Source organism: Salvia splendens, chromosome 17, assembly GCF_004379255.2.
Source record: "Salvia splendens isolate huo1 chromosome 17, SspV2, whole genome shotgun sequence".
Taxonomy (NCBI): domain Eukaryota; kingdom Viridiplantae; phylum Streptophyta; class Magnoliopsida; order Lamiales; family Lamiaceae; genus Salvia; species Salvia splendens.
This window is the reverse complement of record NC_056048.1, coordinates 5892112-5907290: the sequence shown is the minus strand read 5'-3', so window position 1 is coordinate 5907290 and position 15179 is coordinate 5892112. Positions and strand designations below refer to the sequence as shown.

Below are 15179 nucleotides of genomic sequence, written 5' to 3'. Positions count from 1 at the left end.
GAATGAAAGTAAGTTAAACTATGTTGATACAGCGTGCGTGGCATGGATAGTTTGCATGGTTGATAAAACATACTCCAACATAGTAGAATTTTACAATGATATCAAACCCACAAAATTCTCTACTTCCGATATTCTTGTATTCCAAATTTCCAATTTATACATAAAACCCCAATTAAGAAAAATATAAAAGAAAAAAACAATCATAGGTTAAATGGTTCTTTCATTCTGTTTTTTTTTTGCTGTAGAGCTTTGTTTTGTCTTGGTTTTTTTTGCATTTGTTGTTTGCCATTTTCCTTCTTATCATGCATTTTGATTGTTTTGTTTTGCTTTCGTTTGCGTATTTCATTTGTTGTTGCCTTCTTGTCTCCATATGCTTATTTATATGGGATGCGTTTTGCAACATCATTAGAGTGATTTTCAGCATAAAAAAAAAATAGTTTTGCGAATAATTGAAGTTGATATTAGTTGTGACTCTTGCTTACCTATGATTATATATAGTTCGCACGTTTTTATGACACAAAAAGGGGCACTCCTATGCGTCCCGCGCACAACGTGCTCGGGTCAAATTAGCCTAGACTCGAGTTTGACTCGTCCAAATTAGGCCTAATTCCCAATTCATATTAATAATGATTTGTATTTGTAATAAGAATAAAATCACTTTTCATTACAAAAATAATAATAATTTAATTTACATTTTTTATATACAACAACAAAAGTTCCTGATTCGAGAAACTTCACTCAAAGTATTGTCCGAAACAGACTATTAATATCAGGACTTTTACTAGCTTCAAATAGTACTTCAGGCCGTCATGTTTGAACATCAATAAATATGGATCGATTTTTCCAAAAAGTAATTATATTAATCGTTGGATATCAAAATATAGAGTAGTAGTAGCAAATTAGGAACATGGGTGGCACAAACAAATCAGTATGTTCGGACCACATTTCTCACATGGAAAAGAACACTTCACCTTTCCTCCTTTTTTTCTAGCCTTACTTTAAAAAAAACCCCAATTAAAAAAATCAGAATTAAGAAATAACTTTACAAAATTTCTCAAGTTGCAGATTGATCATGTTAGATTTTTCCTACTTCATTTATAACTTGTAATACCCCGACTTTTTCTATCTTTTTAGTTGTTCTTGAAGGGACGTCGTTTGTGTAGCCGAAAATTTTCCTTCAATTCTTTTAGATGTTGATGGAATAGCCAGCGTTTTTATTATTGGATTTGGGCTAGGATCTTTTTCTTTATTTGTATGAAGCCCAATTCTTTGTCACCAATTTTTGGAAGTCCTTTTCAACTTCCTTTTGGGCCTAAAGCAATTATTCCTTTTAACCCAATTTGAAATCCAATTATTATGAGCCCAAATAATTTATTAATTTTCATCCCATTTTAAATATGCAAGAATTTAACGTGACATTACTCTCACTCAATGGCTGTTCCACAAAATCCGGCCGAAGAGAACAAATTGGTTTCTACACAAAATTGAGAGAGAAATCAGAGATGGCAGCGGCGGCGATTTGTCATGGAGAGAGATCAGTAAGCCTGGTGTCAGCGAGAAATAATCCCCAATCTCATCTCGCTAATTTCCTAACTCCGAGCAGCAGCGGCGGAGCAAGCATAACGGCGCTGTGACAGAAATTGAGACGGAAAAGATGGAGAGTAACGGCGGTTTAGAACCGCGGTTTCGCTGCAGCGGTTAATCGAAAGATGGAGAGTAACGGCGATTTATCATGTCATATTTTTGTGTTGCTATAGAACCTGTCTGAAGTGGCTTTTGCCATGTATGGTTAATCGAATTCGGGTCTGACTAGCGAGTGAGTCCCTACTCAGGCTAGTGTACACCCCGTAGATCGTGCACTATCTCTTTGAGTTGGCCGGTCTAGTGGCTTGGAATGTGGCCACATTCCTTGTCATGTATGTTCAGATATGGTATGGTGTTGTTGATGATGTTGAGGTTGATGGTGATGATGATGTTGGTGAAATGTTTTAGTGACTCGAGCCCTTTCAAAGTTAAAACCCCGGGGTCACTTGTTAATGGCATGATAAATATTTTTATTGAAAATGTTTTCGGCATGAGTCCACTGAGTGCGTCAAGTACTCAGCCCTGCATGTGTTTTTCCTATGTGCAGGTTGAGCGGTGACGAGCGCGGTGGGTGTTGAGCATGAAAGTGAAGAAGATACTAAATAAATTTTCTGAATATATTATGTCTTCATAAATAATAGTATTCTACTCTCGAATGCTTCCGCTGAATATTGTTTCTTTTGCCAAGTATTGTTGAGATAATATTTGTTTCGAGTTGCTAATTGTTGAAATGATACTCTGATTTTATTTGAGATATGGTCGAGTTGTGTTGATTTCCCCCTTTTCTTCCCGTTTTTTTAACCCTCCCCTAATCGCGATTAACCGTGTTTTCTATCCTTAGAAAATGCGGGCGTGACATAACTATACATTAACCTAGCTATAAGTTATCGACAAATTTACTAAATTAAATAAATAACATGATATTTATATCGAGCCACAGTTGTTAATAATTTGGCTTTAATAATTTATTACCGAAATAAAAAGATTGAACTTTCACTTGGCCGGAGAAGTGACGTCATCGGCAGCGATCAACGGCGGAGAGTCGTCGAAATCATCTTTGGTGGCAATATTGATGCAAGAGCACCGCTCCAATGAGGCAAAGAATGCAGCCGTGAAGCCGCCCAAAAACCACGCCGGCACGCCGTCGAATTTCTTGTGCACCTCCGCGCGAGTGGTGGTGGTCGGCGATGGTTTCACGGCGGAGTCCGCCTCGATCCAACGGTCTCTGCAGTAGCAAGATTTCATGTTGCAAGTTGGAGCGATTGTATTTTCTGCCATATAAAGAAACTATAAAAAAAATCGATTATCCTAGGAATGAACGTTGGGGTTTTGTTCTTTTTTTCTTGTTTCTAATTAAGCTTCTTTATTCTTGCATTTGTATTCTTGAATCCTCATTATAGTTGGCATGCCATGGTAATTATAATTAATGAATAATAATTCAGGCCAATGCTAATCCTAATCGATTTTCTTGCCGGGAAAGCGTAATGATACACATATGCATGCTAGGTTCTTGAGCACGATTTATGCTACTATTATTGATCAACAACTTGACCTTGCCGAATAATGATATGTTTGTCTATGTGTATATATTTGAAGACTTTTTAAGGAAACAAGGTATATAGGTAAGTCATGAGGATTGAGGAGCATGCGGTTTTTTATTTCTTTTTTTCCACAAATCCAAGCGAATTGAAAACCTAAAGATTTATTAAAATTAAAAGCAAATCAAATTGAATTATCTGAACTGAATCTGGAAAAATTGAAATCCAATCTACGATGGACGATCTGAACCGAAAAGCCAAAATTGCACTAATATATCCAAATTATCCAAAAAATCTAAATCCAAATTACAAAAACTGAATCCGGAAAATCAAAAGTGCACAAATATATCCCAAAAAACAAAAATAATAAATTAAATTCTATATAACTAACATAAAAATATAGTACTATCGTATCAATCAATTAACATATCTAAACAATTACTATAATCTTTATAAAATCTAACTATCATATTAATTCGCATAAATCCAGACAAATAGAGTTTATTTTTGGTATAATATATTATATATATTATTAAATATATACAGTTTTTGGTTATTTACACGTGAATCAAACCAAAAGACTACTCCCTCCGTCCACAATAGGATTCACTCTCACTGTGGGCACGCGTTTTAAGATATGTAAAGAATAATGAGTTGGAAAATTTAGTTGAATATAAGACCTACTTTTTTATATTGGTTTTATAATAAAATGTGAGTGAAGTGAGTTAGTGGAATGTAAGACATACTTATCATTTATGGTAAAAATAAAGCGTAACTTTTATTATGGGACGAATCAAAATAGCAAAGTGTGACTCTTATTGTGGGACAAAATGAGTAGCATTTACTAAATATTTAAATTAAACTGAACCAAAATCCAAATAAAAGACTAACCAAAATTTAAATTTCAATATGACTCTAGATCATATTCAGTGTTTGGGTATTTCGTTCATGCCTAGATAGGTGCTTTGATGTCACAAATAAGATACTCTGGTCCACTAATAGTATTCCAAAATTCTTTTACGTTGTATCATGTATAATGTACGTATAAAATAAAAAAGCCTAAAAGTTAAATGTGAGACCCTTTTAACTTATATGGCCTCAAATGAAAAATACATATCTGTACCCCTGAGCCATGAATTTGAAAACTAAAGTGACTTTAACTTATTTAATTTGAAACGTGTAACTTTATAAGCATGTTTATTAAATTATAATCAAGGCATAATAGTATTTCGTCTTTTGAAGCTGCAAGTGCTATTTTATTCCATTTACCCTTCTGAACTTAATTAGTCATATATTGATTTGTTGAAATATATTATAATCTTCCATCTTTTCTCAATCCTCTCCGCCCACTACCCGATTTACTATTTCATGCATTGAGCGAATCACCATTTATATACACTTTAACTTGAGAGTAATTTTTATATGCCAAAAGTGGAAAATAAAGATGTGTATTTGGTAAGAATAAGGATATTATAGTTGCTTAGTAAAAGAGCAAAGAACTAATAAAGTAAGGTAAGAAGCCTAGAAGAAGGAAGGACTAATTCTAATTAGTAGGTAAGGCCATCCGCAATGGCGCCTAGCGCACCGCCTAGCCGAGCGCCGGCGCTAGGCGGTGCGCTAGGCGGTCCATTGCAACCGCCCAACCATTTTCGGAATTAAAAACCGCCTAGCGCTCGGCGATTTCGTGGCGCTGGGCGATCCGCTCGGCGCTATTGCAGCGTCCGGATCGCCTAGCGCATCGCCTAGACGATTTTATTTTTTTTTCGAAACACTATATATACGCGCTTTGCACGCCATTTTCATTCGCACTACTTGTTTTAACGAGTACTCTTTCTATCTTAATTTATGTACAAGATCAACACCGAGAAATGGAGAACACCAACGAAGGTACTCCAGTGACGAGCGGGTCTCAAACTCCCCCGGTACCCGTGGGAGGTGGATGGGGTCCGATGCCAGGGTACTATAATATGTACCCGTGGCAGGGGATGATGCCCGGGATGGCACCTGGGGGGAGTACGCCGGCGTGGCAGGGGGTACCGGAGATGCAGCCCGGTGTGCAGATGATGCCGGGGTGGGCACCCGGGATGCAGATGATGCCTAGGGGGGACACCGATGCAGCCCCCGACAGGGGGGGTACCGGCGACGCAGGGGATGCCGGGGGTGGAAAACGTCTATCGCCCCAGTTTTGATTTTTCGACTGCTTCTTCGCACACATCGACCCTAGCGGATTCGCAGTTCACGCAATTTGAGTCTTTCTCCTTAGATGAGTTGGGGTTCGATATACTCGGAGTTCCGGAAACTCCTGATCAAATGGGGGGAGCAGTGCGGGGTCGGGGCGACCCAAAGAAGAAGGGCGAGGCGAAAAAGAAGGGCGAGTCGTTGCAGCTCGGTGTGGATAGCCAGGTCCGGAGGAGGTGGACGGACGCGGATAACGTCGCGCAGTCCAAGGCGTGGGTGAGTGTTTGCGATGATCCTCTCGTTTCGAACAACCAGAGGATCGTCAACTTGTGGGGCAAGATAGCAGCAGCCTACCAGACATTTTGCTCGGAGGGGAGGCCACGCAACGGGGAGGATTGCCGGAAGGGGTGGGACCGAATCTGGGCTGTCGTCTCTCGATTTTCGGGTTTATACGCCAACGCCCTCCGCATGCAGAGCAGTGGTCAAACGGAGGAAGACTGCAGGAGGATAGCGGAGAAAGCCTTCCCCCAGCCCGGGTTGTATAAGGAGTTCACCTACTGGACCTGCTATCTTGTGCTGAACGACTCCGAGAAGTTCCGAGTAGGTGTCGACGCTGGCTGGCCGAAGAAGCAACAACTGAACTATACCGGTGATTTCAGCGGCAGCAGCAGTGGTTCCCACGACCTCCCCGAGACGGCCCAGGAGGTCCCGACCCCTCGTTCGTTCGCTTGCCGAACTCGCCCGGTTCGGCACAAGCGGGCTCAACGGGAGGCGAGGGGGGTCATCGGGGGTTCCCAGGAGGTCCAGTCGGCATCCCCCCTTGGCCAATCCACAGCGGATCTCAAATTCTTCGCGCGTCAACAAGCGCGCGCTCAGATGGTCAAGACGCTGGCCGAATGGCGGGCGGCGGTGGACCCCGTGGAGAAGAGTTTGCTTCAAACATTGCTCATGAGCATGCAGGACGAGTTAGAGGCGGCACGGAGGGAGACCGGCGGGAGTAGAGGCGGCGGCGATGGTGGCGACGGAGGCGGAGGCGAGGGTGGCGACAGCGACAGAGGAGACGATGAGTGAATTATTGTACTTTTTTCTTAATTATTGTAATTTTTTTAAATTATTGTACTTTTTAAAATTTTAATAGTATTATTAATGTTTCACGTATATGTCTCGTGAATTAAATTCCGTATATTGTGTGATTGTTAATTATTTCATTTTTATAGAATTGTTATTAGTGATGTGGCTAGGCTATGGCTGGGCTATTTGCTTGTTTTGATGATGTGGCAGGAGGATTTTTAGTGTTGATGATGTGGCAGAAGGAGTTTGTGGTTGGGCTATTGCTAAGCTATTCCTATTGTGGATGGCCTAACTAAATTAGGTTTAGGTGTCAAAGGGATCCAAGAAGATATCAACCGACAACCGATCCTTTACCTAAAAACTAATCAAGGAATAAGGATGCTTACTTATCACACATCCCTAATGCTATTGCATTTTAATACATGTGACAATGCATATTTTAGTGACGACTTGCTTATGTAGTCCTAAACTTTCAACTATGGCAATTAAAATTCAAATTTGCAACATTGTAGCTAATTAATCTCTTTAATTTTTTAGCATATTTATAGAGCTCAGATTTGGATACTCATGTATGAATATGATGTTAAAACTTCAAAATTGATTGACAGCAATTCAGACTTACGAAGATATTTTTTTCAGAAACATACTGCTCCTTATCTCAAAAAGGATTGATTGAATTCTCATACAGGGAGGCCCACTTTATATGGCCCATCAAAACAATGGGCCATGAACAACACAATCATTCTCAAATTCGTGGAACATGTAAAGAATTGTAATTCAAGTAAACAAATCAATTTCAAGTTACTATCAGTTTATCACATCAGTAAATAGGTCCATATAATAGTTGATTTGATTGAGAAGGAAATTAAGGATACATATTGTTCACATTTCTCTAATATCCTCTCCGACCTAAATGCTGTTAAAGTTACCATGCAAATTGAATTAATGTTGACATGCTAAATTTATACCTAAATAATTGAAATGATACAATTTTTTCTCAAGTTTAAAAATCATACTACTACAATGAAAACATAAAATTATTAATTAGATCAAAAAATTACATGATTAACATAATAAAAAACTACAGTCGAACTAAACTTAAGAGATACACAACTTTCCCATAGATTTTTCATTTGCAATGTATTTCCGATTGTTCCGAGTTCATTATTGTAGACTTCGTATAATGAATTTCACAACACACCCTCAATTTCATGAAGCACTGTTGTTTGTTTGACACTACCTATATGGCTATAACCCTATCTAATTTAATTCTACATTTTACAAATACATCTAAAATTGCAAGTGTCTATAGTTAATAAATTCAACCCAAAGTATTTTTCTCTTCTGCACAAAGTTTTTATTCACCATTTTCATATAATCAAAAATAAAAGGAAACGATGCTGTTACTTATTATGAGCCTCAATCTTGGACGTCGATTTTTTGTGAGATTCTTCAATTAATCATATCTATATAATGCATTTCACACATAGGGGCCACTTTATGCCGTGCTTTCTTTTCAAAGACTTAAGAAATTCAACAAATGATCCAACATGTGTAAAATCTGATCAATTAATCTCACTATTTGATAAGCTTCAATCATTCAAAGATTATGATTGTAAATCTGTTTGTTGTTTTTAGGTACTGCTCCACAAATTGAGATCACCACCACTAAGTTCTACATAATTTGGAATCAATTTCAATGATAACTATTCCAATTCTGATTTAATAATCACAACAATTACCCCACCATTAGTCCATCACCATGTACTCTTTAACTAATAAATCAGTTTCCATTCAGAAAGAAAGAAAAACTTTTTTTAGGAACAAGATAAGTATACATATTTTTCTTGATGGGTCCTGAGAGATATATGCATTCATTAACTGTATTTATATTTATCATTGAGTAGGAAAGAATTTTATTAGATTGTAGAAATTTGTGGCATATACTCTACTACTTTTTTCCAAAAGATGTTGATATCCTGAATAATTATTACACAGAGGTACCAAAGTCAAATAATCTGAATAGAGATGTTGTATTTCTAGATTGCTTGGACTCATATTTTCCGAATGAAGACATGCGCAATTTTCTGAAGTATTTCTGGATTATTAGATGGAAACAAATAAATCGGCCTATTTAATTTAAAAATATTTATTGGATAAATGCTACAGAAATTAATTAAGTAGGAAACGTCATACTCATGTGGAATTCTAGATGCTAGGACCGAGTAAAATTAATTAAAACCTATACATGTATTTAATTTTCAAAGACGGCGATGAAAGGAATTTATGATAATTGTTTGAAGAATGAAATATTAGTATTAGTCACCTTTAGTAATGCGGCCACACTTTAGTTTCATAAAGTTTAATCACATGCATAAAAATTCGTTCTTGAAAATTTAAACAGGTATGATACACCAAAATCTCAAATTTGTGAAATTGTCCATGGTATAACCATGCTGCAAAGCAAGAAATTTTAAAATAAAAGTTGATAATCGGCAATATAATATTGAGGTCGGGACATAATCGAAAAACTAACTCATGTATTCATATGGTTGACACAAAAGTGACAATCTTGATTGTATGTATGTGTCAAGTGTGGTGCTACGTGTTTTGGTTTTAGTTTTTGTTTGTTCGTACTATTTTACTTGTTTGGATTTTGTACTTCTATGTTTACCGTCTTTTAAATGGTTTGAGCATGTAATTTTACGGAAAAAAATTGCAATCCTGAGATATGTAAGGCAGCTGTACAATCAAATAGGAGCACTAAGTTTTTAAGAGTATCATTACGTGCAAATCCACTTCTTATTGCAGAATCGCAGAACTAGACCAAATTAGGGTTTTTAGATCTAGTTTTTTATGGATGAGAGACACAAATTTATCAATTGTTTTCGCCTTCATAACGAGCCTATTTTAATTCATCCGAAGGTAAATAAGTCATAACATATTAGGAGGATTTAACTTCATTCCAGAATATATTACTTCATTCCAATATGTTTTTACTTCATTCCAGTACATACAGACCGTTTCACAGACGAAGACGTCAAGACCATCCCATCGACGTTGTGATAGTCCCGAAATTCCAGCTATGCCAACAAAATAAAGTGATAGCCTAATTGAATGGTGTAATAAGTACATTGAATGATGTAATAAGCACATTGAATGATGTAATAAACTATTTGACTGAAGTATATGTAGAAACATTTGAAGTCCTACTAGAATGAAGTAAATATCTTGTCCAATGAAGTAATAACGTTTTTTAATGAAGTAATAACCATACTGGGATGAATTGTATTTTTTTTAAAATGATAAAGTAAAAACTCAGTTTAATGAATTCGAATGAAGCATGTGTTAAATCATTTAAAAACCTACTGGAAGTAAGTAAAAACATATTGTAGTTTCAAGGTATTACGTACCGAAATGAAGTAATAAACCTACTACAATGAAGTAAAATGAGCTTGTAATGAAGACCGCAATAATTTACACATCAGTAAATCCCATCAAAAAACTAGATATAATAGGCCTACTTTGGTCTCTAGTTCGGTCTTTAAAATCACTTTGGCATTGATCACAACTCTATTGGTTCTTCACATATTTTTTTGTTTTAAAATATACAAGGATTTTAACAGAATTATATTAAACACAAGCTATTAATTTTTAAACAATAATGTGATTTTCATACATATGTATTGAAAATGATCAATCAACGCAATTTTTTCCTGCCTTGAATTTAAAGGCAATAATAATTTCACACGGAGCTAGTCATGCCATGAATTCGTTATGTGATTAAAACTTTAACTTTATGACTATTTATCATTTTTTTTATCTTTCATGTATTCGATTTGTAGCACGGCGTGCGCGGTATTTTAATTTAATTTTTTATTTTTTATTTAACTTTTTATAAAGATATAAAATCAACATTTTAAGTAAATATAAATAAAATATTGTAAAAAATACATTTTTTAAAAAGAAACAAAAAAATTAAGAATATTTTTTCATAATTTAAACTTTAATATTTTCTTTAGAATAAAAAAGATTTCCACACATTTTTTTAAAATAAAACTTTAGATAAATGCAAACGTCTTATAGTTACTATAGGACTTTTATTAAGATAAAATGCTATTTTAAAAACCAAATAAAACTTGTCTTAAAAGCAAATGAGACTTGAAGAAAAATCTTATATTGTCTAAATAAAAATTGTTTTTTGAGAATATATTTCAACATTTTGTGAAGACATAAAAAATTTTAATTTTTTTAAAAAATCTCATTTCATTTGATAAAATTTTAATATAAAACTAAAATCATAAAATAGGAAGAAAAAAAAGACATGAAAACACAAAGAAAAAGATGATTCATTTCTGAAGAGTGGACTTATTTTTTTTACTATGACCAAATTCATTGAGATCACAAAAGCTGGTTTCTTTAATCAGAGAGATCGTTATTTCTCGCTTTTGAAGCCGAAAGGATTATCTACAGATCTCTTCTTTTGACTCCATGTAAATCCAATGCCTTTTCTTGACTACAAAAGATCCTATTTCGTAAGTTTTATTCAAATATTTAATTTTATATAATCAAACATGGCTATTAATTTTTGCTAATTTAATCAACTATACGGTGTATTGTATTCATCATCATGCTGGAGGTTTTTTTTTAACTCGAACTCAGCACCTCATACAATAATGTCTAAACTCATTGCCGCTAGGACAAAGGCTCTGGACCATGTTGGAGGTTATGTGTGTTATGTTTATTTTATTAAGAAATGCACGGTGATCAATGGGTCTTAGTCAACTTATCCGATTAATTAAAGTTTGCATTGCAACTAATAGTAATAACTAATCCATTCATTGTATTTGGGCTCTATTGCACATTTTCGCATGCATTTTTATTGTTTTTGTTTACCTTTTATGTTTATGGATAGATTTGTTTGTGTAATTAGAATAGTCGTTGACTTGTCATCTTATGCCGACGTACATGGATGTAGCCAAATGGAAAAAGTGTTGCATGCTTGGAGTTAATTATTAGGCAATAGTAAAACATAATTGAACGTTGATATTTGTAGTCTGCAATAAAATCTTTCGAATGATACATTTGACAGCCCATGTCCATTTATTCTATCATGTATCAATCAATATATAACAACAAATATTAAAATGATGAAACGGTGACTCAATTAGTCGGATGATTCTTTATATAATAGGTTAGATGTTTGAATCAATAAAGAGTAGATAATTGTTGGCCGGACCGTCCCGACAAAATCAGAGGCCCTGTGCAAAAATCTAAAATGAGGCCTACCACTATAGAAAAAAAGACAATGCATTTTAAAGCTATATGATAATTAAAGAAAAAAAGACAATGCATTTTAAAGAAATATACTATAGAAAAAAAGATAAATTGATGCGTTTGCGCTGCTCCCAATCGCAATGACCGACGATGGCAGGCGCTGCAGAAGCGATCAACGATGGCTCTGGTGAGCTGGTCCCTGTTGCGGCGTTTGTCGATGAGGAACACCGAACACGAACAGGCGGCTCCCAGGTCTACGATCGGGAAAAGAAACCGATCAGAATTGGAGTCACGGTGCTAGAAAAAGGCCTGAGCGTTGCTATACAAGAGAAATAGCTTTGTTGGGCTGAAAAAATAGGAATACATGTATATGAGCTGAAATATTTCAGAGACCCCTGAAAATTGGGGGCCCTGTGCGGTCGCACAGGCCGCACGGGCCAAGGGACGGGCCTGATTGTTGGTCATTTTAATGAAAATAATAATATCCACATCACAGGGGACATTTTGGTAATAGTCGACATCTATAAAAGAGCTAGTTCTTGAAAATGCAACTTAATCTTGGAAATAAGGGTTTCCCACTAGAAGTTTATGACATGTGATATTCATTCAAAACAACAAAAGAAAAAAAAAATTCAAAAAGTGAAATGTACGCGTGCATGAATGTATAGTTATGATTTAATATTGGAACAAAAAACAAATATAAATATGTGATTTGATATGTTATAAATGGCCTGAGTTTTCCTCACGCGTATACTTTGGGAGTATTGATATTTACCAACAATAACATATAAAACCAAGACTAACATAATCTTGTTATTATGTTTATCTTTCTCGCTTATCTTGGGTTTATTTTAATTTTTAACAATGCTACCAAACAAACCTCTGCCTTTGACATTTTCTTAGTGAAAAATTATGATTATTTTTTATCCATTGCAATTATGACTAACGATAATCACAACAATGCTAACATATAATTAATGCTTACATCATTAAAAATTTAGCCATGACGACCAATTTAATTAGTCTGGGTTTATACCTAACCAATAAGTAGTGGACAAACAGTAAAGAGATAGGAGAATTATGTATACCATTTTATCACATGCCAATAAAATGGTCGACTTCCTAACAAAACAACCCACTAAATTTCTTCTCAATTTTGGTCATTAAGCATTTTGCTTGACTGGCGCCACACTATCAACATTCAACTGACAAAAAGTTGAGACACCATAAAAATTCCTATAAAAAACTGTTTTGGCTTCAAAGAATCGGATATACTATATTTTTTCATTTGACTTTATAATAGTACTAGTTTGATTATTGATCGAGATTATTAAAAAGTGACCAAGTTGATTAAATATTTGTCATTTGAGGATATATGTTGTACTATGAACAATTGACCTTTGAACATTCCTCTTTTTTTTTTGAAATTTTTAATCTCCAAGTGGATTAATTCCGTATATTAAGGTCAACACGTCTTCCCCAAATTCTTCAATTAAAACGGCTATATGTATCACTTGTACATCATCATCACACTCTATATACAACATTCTATTTTCATTCTCTAAATCATAACCATATACTAATTCCCAACACAAGCTTAACGTCAAAGCACTTCTAGAATGCTCTACCCATATTTTTTTGTGCTATATTTAACAAATAATTTAACTCTCAACCGTCTCAAAAAATTTACAGAGGCTATATTTGGAAAAATAAATTGATCGTATAGGTATTGATTTGCAAGTAAAAATATGTACGTTGGAATATCTATGTGAAAGTGACCAAATCATGTAAATATGATATTTTCTCTATGCGCAGTATGCTTAGTCAGCAAAGAGTTGCATAAAATTGGAATCATATATAATAGTAATAACAATAATAATAATAATAATAATAATATCACAAGCATGGAGTAATTCATATGCATTGGAACCGCATTGGGAGCTCTAGAAAAAAAAATACTCCACTTACTTATTTAGCGTTTCAGATCATAAATTAAAAAGTTGGTGTTCGAATTTCACTATCCCAACAGCGTCCACATCATCAACGACTTGAGCAACATTAGAAGTTGAACTGAAGAGTAAAGTGCTTGATTGCTTTGATTTAATATGTTATCTTAGGAGTGATGTGCTGCTCCTATCTTTTAGATTTTTTTGTTTATTTTGTTGTTTCTTCTTAGTTTTTAATTTATGAGCTAGATCTAACTGTTTTTTTTATTTACTTTTACTGTTTATATATTGGGTATTTTGTGATGAAGCTGTTACTTTATGACTTTCACTCACTTAGTCACCAAGGTGGTGGTTTGCTACATTTTAATTATAGAAAAGATAATAAAATTTAAAGTGAGTGTAAACCTAGCTTTTGGGTAAAAGCTCCGAGTAAGCACATCTAGAACAACCAAAATTAGATAGACATTACTTCTGGTTTGTATAAATTCGAAAATGAAATTAATATAGTATTAATTCACTCATCGTCAACGCTGTGTTTTTCACTCCCATTACTTTTTGCTGCCCAAGCGAAAGTCAGAAATACATTAAATTCTGACTAATTAAATATATCATATGTATCTCGCAATAATTGCGTATATTCAACCGAAACCTATAGTTGGAGGTAATGGAGCTTTCTCCTGTGGTCACCATAAACACTACCATAAATTCCACATTTAATATTTAATTTTTAAATTCTTTAAAATTTTATTTAAAGACGTGAATCTTTCTCCCCACCAATCAATCAGATATAAAGTCTCCATTTTATCTCCTCTGAATTCACACTCAATTTCCTATATATAAATAGCACACCATTTCATTATTATCTTCATCTTCATCTTCATCTCACCCTCAACAGCATACACCAGCAACCAAACAGAGCCTTATACAGAAATGGCTAGGGCCAGTACGTTTTTCGTTGTGCTCCTCCTCCTCTTCTCTCTCTCCTCTGCTGCTCGCCGCACTCCCACCGCTAACGAGAGAGTGGATGCCACAGATAAGGTCTGTCGTTAGCAATATTTTTCTTCTTCTTCTTTGTTGTATATATTCTTTGAAATTATTTGTTTATTTATTTATTTTTGTTGAACAGGTTGTGACAGAGGGAACACAGGTGGAAGATAGCTGCAATGGAATCACTGAAAATGAGTGTTTGATGAGAAGAACCCTCAACGCCCATCTCGATTATATCTATACTCAGCAACATAATCCTTAGAAAAAATATTTATGACTTTCATTTATCTTTTTCTTGTCATTTAAATTATATATGTAAGCTTGTGATTATATGTGTTCAGAACATGAAAGAAGCTTCTGAGAGTGTGTTTGATGGTTAACCGATGAACTTATATTACCACTCCATGTGTCCATCCTATGTTAGATGATAACTTGGCTTTTATTTTATTTTATTTTATTTACTATTTATATGAAGTAAATCCTTATTTATGCCCTTGTTTATTGTAATATTTATTTTGAGTACATAGCTCGATTTTGACGTACAGAAAATAATTTTTAATTCTATGAATATATGTAAATTGAATTAGTACACCAATTC

At 34.9% G+C, this 15179-nt stretch overlaps 1 protein-coding gene across 1 annotated transcript; it reads left to right on the top strand.

The window, feature by feature from the left end:
• Positions 1-14379: 14379 nt before the first annotated feature.
• Positions 14380-15070, top strand: LOC121773646 (phytosulfokines 3-like). The gene is made up of 2 exons (XM_042170542.1): positions 14380-14632; positions 14721-15070. The coding sequence occupies exons 1-2, from the start codon at positions 14525-14527 to the stop codon at positions 14841-14843; spliced, it is 231 nt and encodes a 76-aa protein (XP_042026476.1). The 5' UTR covers positions 14380-14524; the 3' UTR covers positions 14844-15070.
• Positions 15071-15179: the final 109 nt, after the last annotated feature.